The sequence below is a fragment of the Hylobates moloch genome, unplaced genomic scaffold, assembly GCF_009828535.3.
Source record: "Hylobates moloch isolate HMO894 unplaced genomic scaffold, HMol_V3 SCAFFOLD_11, whole genome shotgun sequence".
Taxonomy (NCBI): domain Eukaryota; kingdom Metazoa; phylum Chordata; class Mammalia; order Primates; family Hylobatidae; genus Hylobates; species Hylobates moloch.
Genome location: NW_026652286.1, coordinates 769,355 through 783,402, shown reverse-complemented (window position 1 = coordinate 783,402; position 14,048 = coordinate 769,355). Strand labels below are relative to the sequence as shown.

At 42.4% G+C, this 14,048-nt stretch overlaps 1 protein-coding gene across 37 annotated transcripts in view; it reads right to left on the bottom strand.

The window, feature by feature from the left end:
* The window catches only part of CELF1 (CUGBP Elav-like family member 1), a 91,829-nt gene that overhangs the window by 16,479 nt on the left and 61,302 nt on the right, over positions 1–14,048 (bottom strand). For all 37 annotated transcript variants that reach the window (XM_058447033.1, XM_058447034.1, XM_058447035.1 and 34 more), the window contains 6 exons: positions 7,904–8,091; positions 5,854–5,936; positions 5,445–5,493; positions 3,359–3,493; positions 2,431–2,510; positions 1,688–1,849 (listed from right to left, as the gene is read on the bottom strand). In XM_058447033.1, the coding sequence (XP_058303016.1) occupies positions 1,688–1,849; positions 2,431–2,510; positions 3,359–3,493; positions 5,445–5,493; positions 5,854–5,936; positions 7,904–8,091 (697 nt within the window). The remainder of the gene's footprint in view (positions 1–1,687; positions 1,850–2,430; positions 2,511–3,358; positions 3,494–5,444; positions 5,494–5,853; positions 5,937–7,903; positions 8,092–14,048) is intronic.

Here is a 14,048-nt window from a genome sequence, read left to right as displayed (position 1 = left end):
AACAGAACAAAACAAAACAAAACTACTCTTTATATTTTTTTAAAAAAACTTCAGAGAAATACTAGCTAGGATAAACTGGGGTTTCTTCTTCTTTTTTTTTTTGAGACAGAGTCTCGCTCTATCGCCCAGGCTGGAGTGCAATGGTGCGATCTTGGCTCACTGCAACCTCCACTCAGTGCATCCTCTGCCTCCCAGGTTCAAGCCATTCTCCTGCCTCAGCTTCCTGAGCAGCTGGGATTACAGGCGCCTGCCACCATGTCCACGTAATTTTTTTGTATTTTTAGTATAGACAGGGTTTCACCATGCTGGCCAGGCTGGTCTCAAACTCCCAACCTCAGGTGATCCGCCCGCCTCGGCCTCCCAAAGTGTTGGGATTACAGGCGTGAGTCACAGCACCTGGCCTAAACTGGGATTTCTTATAAGATATTAGAAATATGAAAACCACTGGAACTAAACCAAAATTCAGTACTGGGAGACAGAAATCGGTGCCTTTTGTCTGTTTCCATACAGAATAATACTTGAAAGGATGAGGAATAAATGACTATACTAGCTATTTCTATGTGAATATTTTTGTATCATCCATACAAATCTAGTGGTTTCACCATTAATAGCCTAAGATGACCTTTTTCCTCTCTGACTCACAAATGGGTGGTTTTAAGTGTCTTGTGCTGGCCCAATTCTTTTCCGTTAATAATACCTTGTAACATATACATTGCAGACCTAGTAAATCTAAATCACAAATTGGGGCCAGATCTTCTTTTGGACTAGACAACCTTCTTTTGGCTCATGACAACAGAGAGATCAAATTAAAGGAAGTCTATTTACAATGTAGTAAACTTGAATATACACCTCTAATGCTCATTTAAAAATGTTCATGTTAATCTCTTGATCTCGGCCAGGCACGGTGGCTCACACCTGTAAACCCAGCACGTTGGGAGGCCAAGACAGGTGGATCACCTGAGGTCGCGAGTTTGAGACCAGCCTGGCCAACACAGTGAAAGCCCATTTCTACTAAAAATACAAAAATCAGCTGGGTGTGATGTGTGATGGTGTGCATCTGTAGTCCCAGCTACTTGGGAGGCTGAGGCAGGAGAATCACTTGAACCTGAGAGGTGGAGGTTGCAGTAAGCCAAGATTATGCCACTGCACTCTAGCCTGGGTGACAGAGTGAGTGAGACTCTGTCTCAAAAAAAAAAAAAAAAAAAAAAATAAATAAATAAATAAATAAAGCAAAAAAAAAAAATCTCTTGATTTCTCAAGTCTGCTGAAAGAAACATTTATCATACTCTTTAGGAAAGACTCAGTAAGGATTTTAATGATGCCCTCTGTATCTGGTAGAAAGAGATACGGAGAAAGACACTGGTAGTTAAGATTCCCTCAGGAATTTCTTTCTTGGAGGCAAGGACACAAGATGTTTCTAAATCTTTAAAATGGGAAACCAGGAATTCACTTTAGTTGCAGCAAAAGCCTCAAGATATAACTAGAGATGCATGTCCAGAGATACATATATATATAGAGAGAGAAAGAGACTAACAGGACTAAAAGAAATAGTACTACCTGAATTTTTACATATAATTTCTATATGCCAAAAGTTGTAAATGCCACTGTGTTTGTTAGCTAGGGACAGCAGAAGAAGAAACAGCTGGGAGCTTGCACAGTCTGCAGAAAGCAAACCACAAAGACTCACTGCTAAATACTGGGGTCCAAGAGTATTTAGACCAGCAAGGTTTCCCCACACAGATGCTGCGCTGATTTGCTGCATCTGCTGCTGGAGCTGCTGGGCCATCCTCTTCTGTTCTTTGTCCTTCTGTGTATCAGCAAATTTTACCACCATGGGTGATGAGCAACCCTGTGAAAAGACCAAAACGAAAGGGTCAAATTCCTCCATCTGGAAAAAGAAAAAAAATCTTCCTTTTGGATGACATGCAGGTTACATTCTAATTTCATTCATTGCCAAATGATTCTCCTCATGATAGACACAAGAGGGAAGAGACTGTAATCCCAACACTCTGGGAGGCTGAGGCGGGTGGATCACTTGAGCCAGGAATTTTAGACCAGCCTGGGCAACATGGCAAAACTGTATTTAAAAAAAAAATACAAAAATTAACTGGGCGTGCTGGTATGCACCGGTAGTCCCAGCTACTTGAGTGGCAGAGGTAGGGGGGATCGCTTGAGCCTGGGTGGTTGGGGCTGCAGTGAGCCATGATCTTCCCACTGCACTCCAGCCCAGGTGACAAAGTAAGACCCCATCTCAAAAAAAGGGGTGGAGAGAGCATTTCCAATACATTAATTTTAAAGAAATCAGTGGTTTTTAACTTTAAGATGTTGCTCTGGGCAATCAGATGCAGCACATGCTGCTGGACTTTAATGGCCAACTGTCCCACCATTCCCAAGCTGAGGAATTTTCCCCATCACCTATCTGCTCCCTACCTCCATGGTCTGTGCTTGGTGCATTGCCTTGATAGCTGTCTGTGCCATGGCTCTTGTTGTAAAAGTCACAAATGCACAACCTGGTAAGAGAAGAGTCAGTAACTCATGCATTCATTTATTTATCCGACAGACATTGACTGAGCACCTACTATGTGCTGACTATCATGCTAGCAATACAGACACAGTTCCTGTTTTCAGGGAATCATGTGCTGGTATGTTGCAACAGGGTGATATGTGCTATAATGAAAAAACAGAGAACCACTGACAGAAAAAAAAATGCTTGACAGGAGAAAGGAGGACTCATCCTCTAGTTCCTCTTGAAAATAAAAGAAAATGGGAGAAGAAAGTATTTCCATTTTGGCATCAAGAATCTTGCAAAGCACCAAAAGAGAAAATTTTAATACATGACAATGAAATATAGAATGTAGATTCCTTAGAGGGGCTGGGAGACAAAAAGAATGAACTGATAGGAGGAGTCAAGACAGGACATAGATATACAGCAGGTAGCAGCAGGCCCAACCTCTTTATCTTGACCGGGCCATGTTGGCTAGGGAATCACTGTTGCTAGTTTCCACCGGTCAAATTAAAAAGATTCCAAGCCCGGTGCAGTGACTCACACCTATAATCCTGGCACTTTGGGAGGTCAAGATGACAGGATCGTTTGAGTCCAGGAGTTCAAGACCAGCCTGGGCAACACAGGGAGACCTTTTCTCTATAACAAATTTAAAAATTAGCTGGGTGTCATGATGCATGCCTGCAGTCCCAACTACTCAGGAGGCTAATCCTGGGAGGTTCAGGCTGCAGTGAATTGTGAAGGCACCACTGCACTCTAGCCTGGGTGAGAGAGAGCAAGACCTTGTCTCCAAAAAAAACCCCAAACCAAACCAAAACAAAAAACCAAGATTATTTAAAAGCTAAAACTACCTACCTCGGCTCAGGCCATCAGGTCCCCGCAATATCCGGCATTCTTCAATCTGTCCAAATGAAGAGAACATGACTCGGATGTCATTTTCAGTGCACTTCTTGGAAATCATACCAATAAACAGCTTCCTGTCTTCCACTGCTAAGAGAGTAAAACACAAAAGACTTGAATATTACTACTAAAAGAGGCAATGTGGCACAGACTCGGGAGCCAGACCGCCTGGGTTTGAATCCTGGCTCTGTACCATATTTTTACAGATTCCAAGACACACGTTTGTTTTTCATATTTTTCACATCTTTTTTTTTTTTTTTTTTTTTTTTTTTTTTTTTTTGAGACAGAGTTTTGCTCTTGTTGCCCAGGCTGGAGTGCAATGGCGTGATCTCGGCTCACTGCAACCTCCGCCTCTCGGATTCAAGCGATTCTCCTGCCTCAGCCTCCTGAGTAGCTGGGATTACAGGCATGCGCCACCATGCCTGGCTAATTTTGTATTTTTAGTAGAGATGGGGTTTCTCCATGTTGGTAAGGCTGTTCTTGAACTCCCAACCTCAGGTGATCCACCCACCTCAGCCTCCCAAAGTGCTGGGATTACAGGCGTGAGCCACCACGCCCGGCTTCACGTCTCTTTTTATAACCAATGTTATCTTAAAATTATAATTAGAAGCATTTAGATGAAATATGGTAGCTTTGTAATCTTGTGAAAGTTACTTAACCATTCTGTGCCTGTTTCCTCATCTAACTAATAGGAATAATCAGGTTTACCTCAAAGGGTAGCAGTTGCTATTAAATGCAAAGTACTTGACATCTTCCCTAGTCCTTTGTATTGTTTGCTCTTTTTGAGACAAGAGCCTCGCTGTCACCCAGGCTGAAGTGCGGTGGCATGATCACAGCTCACTGCAGCCTTGACCTGCCGGGTTTAAGCAATCATCCCACCTCAGCTTCCCGAATAGCTGGGACCACAGGTATGTACCACCACACCCAGCTAATTTTTTGCAGAGAGGTTTCACTCTTATTGCCAAGGCTGGTCTCAAAACTCCTGGGCTCACGCAATCCTCCAGCCTCAGCCTCTTAAAGTGCTGTGATTACAGGTGTGAGCCACTGTGCCCAGCCAGCATTCTTTGCTCTTACTGGCAATACTACTAAAGAAAGAAGAGGTTTTCACACTTGATATGACAAGTGGAAGAGAACACACCTTTCAGTGAGCGTAACTGTCTACTTTTCTGATTTTTTTTTTTTTTTTTGAGACAAGAGTCTTGCTCTGTTGCCCAGGTTGGGGTGCAGCGGCACAATCTCAGCGTACTGCAACCACCGTCTCCTGGGTCCAAGCGATTCGCCTGTCTCAGCCTCCTGAGTAGCTGGGATTACAGGCATGCGCCACCACACTCAGCTAATTTTTGTATTTTTAGTAGAGACAGGGTTTCACCATGTTGGCCGGGTGATCCGCCCACCTTTGCCTCCCAAAGTGCTGGGATTACAGGCATGAGCCACCTCACTCCGTCCTGACTATTTTCTTGAGAATTAAGTTCTCCTTCCTGATTTGTTCACTTTGCTCCCTCATTCCTGTCCAAAAGAAATTATACTGACCAAGTATATTCCAGTTCATTCTACAATGTTCTTATAATATTTCTCTGTCGGCTCTGTTCTTCTTTTATCATACTTTATTTTAAAGAAAAAACTGAGACAAGACAATGGATTACTTAAAGCACAATTCAATTCAGATAACCTAAGAACAGTAAACAAACTAGGCAGAAATCTTTTTTTTTTTTTTTTTTGAGACAGAGTCTCACTCTGTTGCCCAGGCGGGAGTACACTGGCATGATCTCAGCTCACTGCAACCTCCACCTCCCGGGTTCAAGAGATTCTCATGCCTCAGCCTCCTGAGTAGCTGGGATTATAGGCATGCACAACCATACCCAGCTAATGTTTGTATTTTTAATAGAGACGGGGTTTCACCATGTTGGCCGGGCTGGTCTCGAACTCCGGCCTCAAGCAATCCATCTGTCTTGGCCTCCCAAAGTGCTGGCATTACAGGTGTGAGCCACCGTGCCTGGCCTAGGCAGAAATCTTAAGGGGAAGAGTGTATACATTTGCTTACCATTGTTCTTCTCACTGTCAGCAGGTTTCATCTGTATAGGGTGATGCATCTGAAAAGGAAAAATATGATTATTATCACTGTATATATTGATGGCATTCAGAAGTACATATGGACTCTAAAATACCAGAACTAGAGCTTTAAAGAGTTCTCTCTGAACTCATGTCTGCTTCATGATCTTTCCCCAGAAAACAGAATCTGAGTCAAGAAGTCAAAATACACAAGACTCTTGACTGAGAGAGAACTAATGTCAGGTAATCTCTGAAGTGCTCCCTTTATGTCTTCCTTTACATCAATCCCTGCGGCAGTTACTTTTTCCCCAAAATGGTTTTCAGTGTGTGCCTGATATGTGTAAGTATATCCCATATATCAAAGTTACCACATTTCCATTTACTAGTGGGAGCTTTCTTACCCCTGGGAGGACTTTCATGTTGTGAAGAGCATTCTGAGCTTCTAATGCAGCTTTACGGGTGTAAAATGTAACAAAACAGCACCCTGCAATAAATAAGATTTCATAAAATCAAACTTTGAAAGCAGAGAATTCCTAGAGCAATCCTTCCCCCACTAACAGATCAGATCTTAAGAGAGGGCTGGGTTTATTAAAATCAGTGAGAGGGGGAGGGTAGTAGAAAAGAATGAATATGAATATCTAGCAGGGGAATAAGAGATTATTTTCTATACACTCTATTGTTTTAGTCTCCTCCCAGTTAGTTACATTATAAGTCTTATGCTGTTCATGTAACTTCTCTGGAAAATATGACTTCTCTTATAAAGAAAGGTCATGTGCCATTTGACTCAACCTACCCTACTTGGAACACCAGGTGGTATATGAGACAAGAAGACAGATGGGGTTCTATACTTTTGCAGCCTGTAGTCTACCAGGAACTCTTTCTTTCCCTGCTCTCTCAGAATAAACCACTCCCTACTTCGTAGCCAGATTCTACCATATGCCTCAAACATAATTATCACTTATTAAATTATAAAATGACTTAAGAGCAAGCACCTCTTAACATCTTTTTTTGGACTCTTGGTTCTCATCAAATATAATTAAGCTTCTAAAAACACATGGTGCTGCCTCAGATCTGTAGATTTTGTGCTTTGTATCTTTATTTTGGGTAGTGGGAGAGGAAGTATATCTTGTAAATCTTGGGCTTAAATGTTCTGACACTCCCATATTCTCATGAGATACAATATAGATTTTTTTAAAAATCATGCTGCAGCAGTTAGAATTATAAATTACTGAAGTTATATTGCCAGTCATGTTCAGAAACTATTATACTTTATATTTTTAGTTAACCACGCCAAAAAGAGAAAGTAATTCCTCTGCTTCTAGATCCTCTGCTATTAAGCTAGTTTCAATATGACAATCACGCTTGCTTACATTTGCACTGTTGGACAGCTTTCACAGAAAATTACTTGAAAACTGGCAAAATGGAAAATAAGAACATGTCTGTGTGTATATGGGGCAAAGTTAATACCTATCTACCATCAGTCCTGTGAAACTTCCACTCTGCTAGGCAATTCTGGAAGCAGCTCCGCCTTTCCTCTCCTGTTCATTTTGTGGCAACAGCAAACAAGTTGCCTAAACAAATCCTTTCTATTTGATAAACTATCCTGCAAGGCCTCTGTAATACTAACAAGAAACCGATGGGTATGTGGACAGTCTTTCTCTTTCAGCTTATGCTAGCCCAAACACTAAAGAAAACTTTATGTGGTTTAACTTCAATTTTATCTTTGTCATTGTGTTCCCAAGGTCAAAAGAGACAGACACTCACGTGAGTCTGTCTCTTAAATTTAGAGGCCTCACAAAGGAGTGCCCAAGACCCAATTTACAAATTATCCTCATGCTAACACCTTAACTTTTTTTTTTTTTTTTTTTTTTTGAGACAGAGTCTCTCTCTGTCGCCCAGGCTGGAGTGCAGTGGCGCAATCTCGGCTCACTGCAAGCTCCGCCTCCCAGGTTCACGCCATTCTCCTGCCTCAGCCTCTCCGAGTAGCTGGGACTACAGGCGCCCGCCACCACGCCCGGCTAATTTTTTTGTATTTTTAGTAGAGACGGGGTTTCACCGTGGTCTCGATCTCCTGACCTCGGCTAATTTTTTTGTATTTTTAGTAGAGACGGGGTTTCACCGTGGTCTCGATCTCCTGACCTCGTGATCCGCCCACCTCAGCCTCCCAAAGTGCTGGGATTATAAGCGTGAGCCACCGCGCCCGGCTACACCTTAACTTTTTAAAGCCATTAAATATGTTTGGATTACAAGATATTACTAGTATAAAAGGACAGATTTTTTCCAATAGATAGACAGACAGACAGGAGTATTCTGGCAATGACAGAGAGAATGCACATGAAAGAAGTTACATATAAAAATCCAATTTTTTGTATCCTGTTAAAAACCCAAAGCCCTCACCTGCTCTGAGAGTCAGTGGAAAAAATAAGATAAACCAAAACCCAAAGCCCTGACCTTTGCTCTGAGGAGGGTTTTGGCTCCTATCCCTTAGGACGTTGATTTCATATACAGCACCATACTGTTCGAAGAGCTCCCGCAAATCCTTCTCCGACCAGGTCCTCGGAACCTGGCCCACAAACATCTTGATAGCATCAAGATCTGGTTGGTCTGGGTGGTCCAGGGTGCCGTTCATTTTCTTTGAGCTGTGTGAGATAAAATGAAACTTCTATTATGTAATAATGTTGCTTTCCAGAGGAAATTTTCTTTTCTTTAATGATCTTAACTAGTTCTGAGAATGTAGGGGAAAAAAATCCACTTCTTTCACTACTTCCATTCAGTTTACCAGAGTTCCTTGGTTCTCCCTCACCATGACCACCCATTCCATCAGATGCCAAACTAAAGTCACCATTCTGATTGGGACATCCCAGCTGTTACGAGGGAACTGACAGTGTACATTTCTTAATCTAGCATGAGAATTACCATGCTAGAGGAGGAACTTAAAGGGTAAAACTCCCAAAACAAGATCAAGTTTTAGTAACTTTTAAGCATAGTTAACAAAACAAACACTAAAAAAAGGCCCACAAAATAACAAGGGACTATTGATTACAAATAAGATTCAGAACACTTCAGTGTATACAATGACAGGCGAAGTTTCCTTTCAGTAGAAGTTAGAACAGAAGCACTTGACTTCCAAGGCTTAAACTAAGGACTAGAATGCTGGCCTTTGAATGTAGCTGACTCATGTATAATCGTAATGCTCTTGAGTAGGTCTCCAGACCAAAACAGAGCTCTGCCTCTTAAATTTCCAGATGATTGTGCAATGAACATAAACAATGTTACCATAATTCTAGATTTTCTGTTTCTGAGTTATCCAATTTACTGCTATTACTCTAAGACCAGTTAAGATTCCCTTACTGAGTGCAACCATTTTAATGATCCCAAATTTCTCTAGTCCTATCACATTGTACTTGTAATTCTCCTATTTCAGTTTTATTACCTTTAGAACCGGAAGGATAATCAGCTATTTTAATACCTTCATTCCTACTTTGCCACTGTAAACAACCTAGGTGAATTCTTATACTATAGATGTTTCCACTCAGAACATACCATCTTGGTTTTTTTTTTTTTTTTTGAGAGGGAATTTCACTCTTGTTGCCCAGGCTGGAGTGTAATGGCCCGATCTCAGCTCATGGCAATCTCCACCTCAAGTGTTGGGATTACAGGTGTGAGCCACCGCGCCTGGCCTCATACCAGCTATTTCAAAGTCCTTCGTCCTATTTGTTTCTAAATTTAACTCTGAACATTTATCTAAACCATTAATAACTTAAATTCCCAATATATAGCACTATTAGCTTTTCTATTAGTATTTTTCTATTAGTAATCTAAAAATCATATACAAAAATTGCCAGGTTCTAATATCCAATCCCAAATAACATGCTGGTTTTTTTTGTTTTGTTTTGTTTTTTTTTGAGGCTGACTTTTGCTCTTATTGCCCAGGCTGGAGTGCAATGGCATGATCTCAGCTCACTGCAACCTCCTCCTCCCAGGTTCAAGCAATTCTCCGGCCTCAGCCTCCCAAGTAGCTAGGATTAAAGGCATGCACCACCATGCGTGGTTAATTTTTGTATTTTTAGTAGAGATGGGCTTTCACCATGTTGGTCAGGCTGGTCTCAAACTCCTGACCTCAGGTGATCCGCCCACCTCAGTCTCCCAAAGTGCTGGATTACAGGCGTCAACCACTGCACCCAGCCAACGTGCTAGTTGTCTTTAAACCACAACAAAAAATCATTTTTCCACCATTGCTATCTTCTGAATAGTGTCTGAAGATCCTTAAGAATGCTGAATCTATGACAAGTAGCTCAACTTCTTTTAATTACTATGTATTTCTTTTTTTTTTTTTTTTTTTTTTGAAATGGAGTCTCACTCTGTCGCCTGGGCTGGAGTGCAATGGTGCCATCTCGGCTCACTGCAACCTCTGCCTCCTGGGTTCAAGTGATTTTCCTGCCTCAGCCTCCCAAGTAGCTAGGATTACAGGCACGTGTCACCATGCCCAGGTAATTTTTGTATTTTTAGTAGAGATGGGGTTTTGCCATGTTGGCCAGGCTGGTCACAAACTCCTCTGACCTCAGGTGATCTGCCTGCCTCGGCCTTCTAAAGTGCTGGGATTACAGGCATGAGCTACCGTGCCCAGCCTATTTCTTTTTTATTTGAGCCAGATTCTCTCTGTTGCCCAGGCTGGAGTGCAGTGGCGTAATCTCAGCTCACTGCAACCTCCACCTCCTGGGTTCAAGTGATTCTCATGCCTCAGCCTCCTGAGTAGCTGGGATTACAGGTATGCGCCACCATGCCTGGCTAATTTTTGTATTTTTAGTAGAGCTGGGGTTTAGCCATGTTGGCCAGGCTGGTCTTGAACTTCTGAGCTCAAGTGATCCACCTGCCTTGGCCTCCCAAGTGCTGGGATTACAGGCCTGAGCCCCCAGGCCCGACCTTGAATCTTTTATATTCAACACTTACAGGGGTTATTCTCACATCACCTTTGATGACTCTAGCACTATCTACATTCAAAAGCTGTAAGACAAATGGCATAGAGACCAATTCCTGACCCTACATCTGTGAAGGCTCCCCATATTCTTCTAGGTTAACTCATCAGCTACAATCCTAGGACTCCAACAGTACTAAATTTCCACCTTCGTTGTGGAAATTTTAGCATTAAAATTATGCTTAACACCTCTGAACATGATCGGGCTGTATCCACCTCTTCCCAATTATACCGACAGCTCCTTGCAGGCAGAAACCATTTTATTTCCTGTTCATTCTTGTAAACACACCGGGTATAGTAACCGGTTCAAAGTAAGCACTCAAATGTGTGAAAGGAGAAATTTTTTAAGTTTCCACAGTTCCCATTTAACCAATTAGCTCTGATAAAATGAGTGCTGCGCACAAAAACAGCACCCAAATTTAAGAGCAGCTATTATCTCCTATGATTATTTGATTGCCACAGGATTAATATGCCTTTTTCTTTTAAAGACAAGGTCTCGCTCTGTTGCCCAAGCTGGAATGTAGTGGCATGATCACAGCTAATTGCAGCCTCGACCTCCCAGGCTCAAGCAATTCTCCTACCTCAGCAATCCCAGTAGATGGAACTACGGGTGTGCACCACCACACCTGGCTAGTTTTTAACATTTTTTTGTAGAGAGAGGGTCTATGTTGCAAGGGCTGGTCTGAAACTCCTGGGCTCAAACGATTCTCCCACCTCAGCCTCCCAAAGTGCTGGGATTATAGGCATGAACTACCACGCCTGGCCTATTTTGAGTGTTTTAGATGGCATCATTTTACTGGTTTTCCTGTAATCTGTTAATTTAAAACGTGTGGCAGGTCATGGCAAAAACATAATGTGACTGCTTTTAAACACTTAATCCTAATGTTCCAACAGAAACCAGCTACCATGATGAAAAAAAGCCCTATGGCCAGGCATGGTGGCTCATGCCTGTAATCCTAGCAACTGTGGGAGGCTGAGGCAGGCAGATCACTTGAGGTCAGGAGTTCGAGACCACCCTGGCCCACATGGTAAAACTCATCTCTACCAAAAAATACAAAGCAATTAGCTGGGTGTGGTGACGTGTGCCTGTAATCCCAGCTACTTGGGAGGCTAAGGCACGAGAATCACTTGAACCTGGGAGGTGGAGGTTGCAGTGAGCTGAGATGGGGCCACTGCACTCCAGCCTGAGTGGCAGAGTGAGACCTTGTCTCAAAAAAAAAAAAAAAAAAAAAAAAAAAAAAAAAAAAAGGCAGCCCTATCACTAGTGAAACAGTGCCTCCCTACAACCTGTCCCGACAACTTTAATTAACAGTTGTAATAGCATTTTACTAAAATGTTGCTAATCTTTCATTCTATTTCTATTCTAGAGAGGGTTAACAAAGAACCCCAATGGTGCCCAGAATACGTTTTGATAAGGAAGCTGACAGCTATTTCTGAAAAGCAGTTTGATCAATCTGTATTACACTGGAGGCAACTGCTCCCAGATTGCCCCTTCCCTCTGTTGTTTGTGTGCCAATTCTAAACTTTTGCATCCTGTTTAGTGCTAAAGCATAAACACAAGTCAATATATGCAGATTACAGTTTACCCAAAAGTTTAGCAGGGACTCAAGATTCTAGAGAAATGTCATCCTTTGCTCTTCGTTAGCTCTCCAAATCCTTCTCTATTTTTCCCGGTCTACGTACACCATGAACCTTCCCTTCCCTTCCCTGTTTACATACCAATTCAATAGCCAGAAGACTCCCGTAGAGTAGCATTGTTCAAACTGCGGCCCAAGAGGCTGGGCACAGTGACTCACCTGAGGTCAGGAGTTTGAGACCAGCCTGAAAAACATGGTGAAACCCCGTCTCTACTTAAAAAAAAAAAAAAAATTAGCTGGGTGTAGTGGCACGCACCTGTAGTCCCAGCTACTTGGGAGGCTGAGGCAGCAGAATCACTTGAATCTGGGAGGCGGAGGCTACAGTGAGCCGAGATCATGCCACTGCACTCCAGCCTGGGAGACAGAGCAAGACTCCATCTCAAAAAAAAAAAAAAAAAAAAAAAAAAAGCGCGCGCACACACACAAGGTGTGGCCTAAGGACCGGGGCAATCTTCAAACTTAACTCTTTAGAAATTTTTACAGAAATCAGACTGAGCCATTTTGCATTTGTTCAGTCTAATAATAATAAATGTAAAATACAAGCTCATACCTTATTTTTCCCCTGCATCATTTTCACTGTATTTTACAAGGGAGTGGGGGTGGGGAGAGATATGGTCCTTTACCACAGCTTGGGAAGCACTACCCAGCTACAGCAACAACCCACATGTATACTCGTGCGTATGTAATAAGCAGTCACAAACTTTCTCTGATACTGTGTCTGGAGAGAAACAACAACATTCTCCCTCTTCCACATATACTTCCAATATGCATGTTGTCATTAAGATTAAAAGTAACCAGTGTATTAAAAAAGTCGTCTGGGTACACATCAGCCACCACATCATCCATTTACTCTATGTATCATTAAATACATTCTCAAATTTGTACCTTACTTCCCCATTCAATGGAGAGTTATGTATATTTATCATCTCCATTCAAGAACCAGTGAATTCAGCAGTTCCCTAGAGAAGTATCTATAGTGTCCCTGTCATTCCTAAGAGGCAAGTCTATGGAAATTCCTATTTCCTGAGCAGTACTGCCAGCCCTGACCTGGGAACAGGGTAGAGGAAAGGCACATCAGGGCCTGCAAGAATGTGAAGAGGAGGAAGTTGAGAAAGTGGCAAGTGTTTCAGGGGAAAGGGATGAAACCTACCGCCTCTCTTTTTATGTTTCTACTACTGGCAGCAGAAGCAGTAATAGTAATACCTGAGGAGGTAGTTGCTCTCATTGTTGCTTCTGCTGCCATTATTAAGAAGGAGCAACTATGAAAATTCAGACAAGAGGCTACTTCGTCTACCTTGATTTCTGCAAACATACTATGAGAAAATACAATAGGGATACAACAGGGAAGAGACACATGAGGGAACAACAAAGAGTTGTATTTTCAAAGCATGTATTTGTTCAAAATTCTTGAACACTCTCTTCTCTTTCTCTTTTCCCCTCTCAAAATTTCCCCACCCCAGGCCTATCTCAGGGGCAGCACAAATTTCTGTTTCAATTTTTTCCCATCCTCTGGCCCCAAATGACGAAACCATGGGGTGGGTCTTAACCCAATGGCAAGCTGATCCACTGGCTGGCCAGAAGCTTAAGACCCTTGACCTATGCTTAAAACAAAAACAGGCCTGGTCAATCAAGCTCCTTTATAGCTGCACTGAGCAATATGAAAGCCACTAGCCACAAGTGGCTATTTAAACTTAATTTAAGAAACTAAGTTCTTCAGTTGCACTTGCCACATGTGGCTAGTGACTACTGTATGAGACAGAGACAGAACGTTTTATAGTTGTTGTTGTTGTTTTTGTAAAGACACGGGTCTTGCCATGAAGCCCAGGTTGGTCTCGAACTCCTGGCCTCAAGGGATCCTCCCATCTCAGCCTGCCAAATGCTGGGATTATAGGCACGAGCCACTGCTCCCAGCTGCGATACAGAATATTTTCATCATCAGAGAATGTTCTATTTGACAGCACTGCTTTACAGAATCTGGAACTGG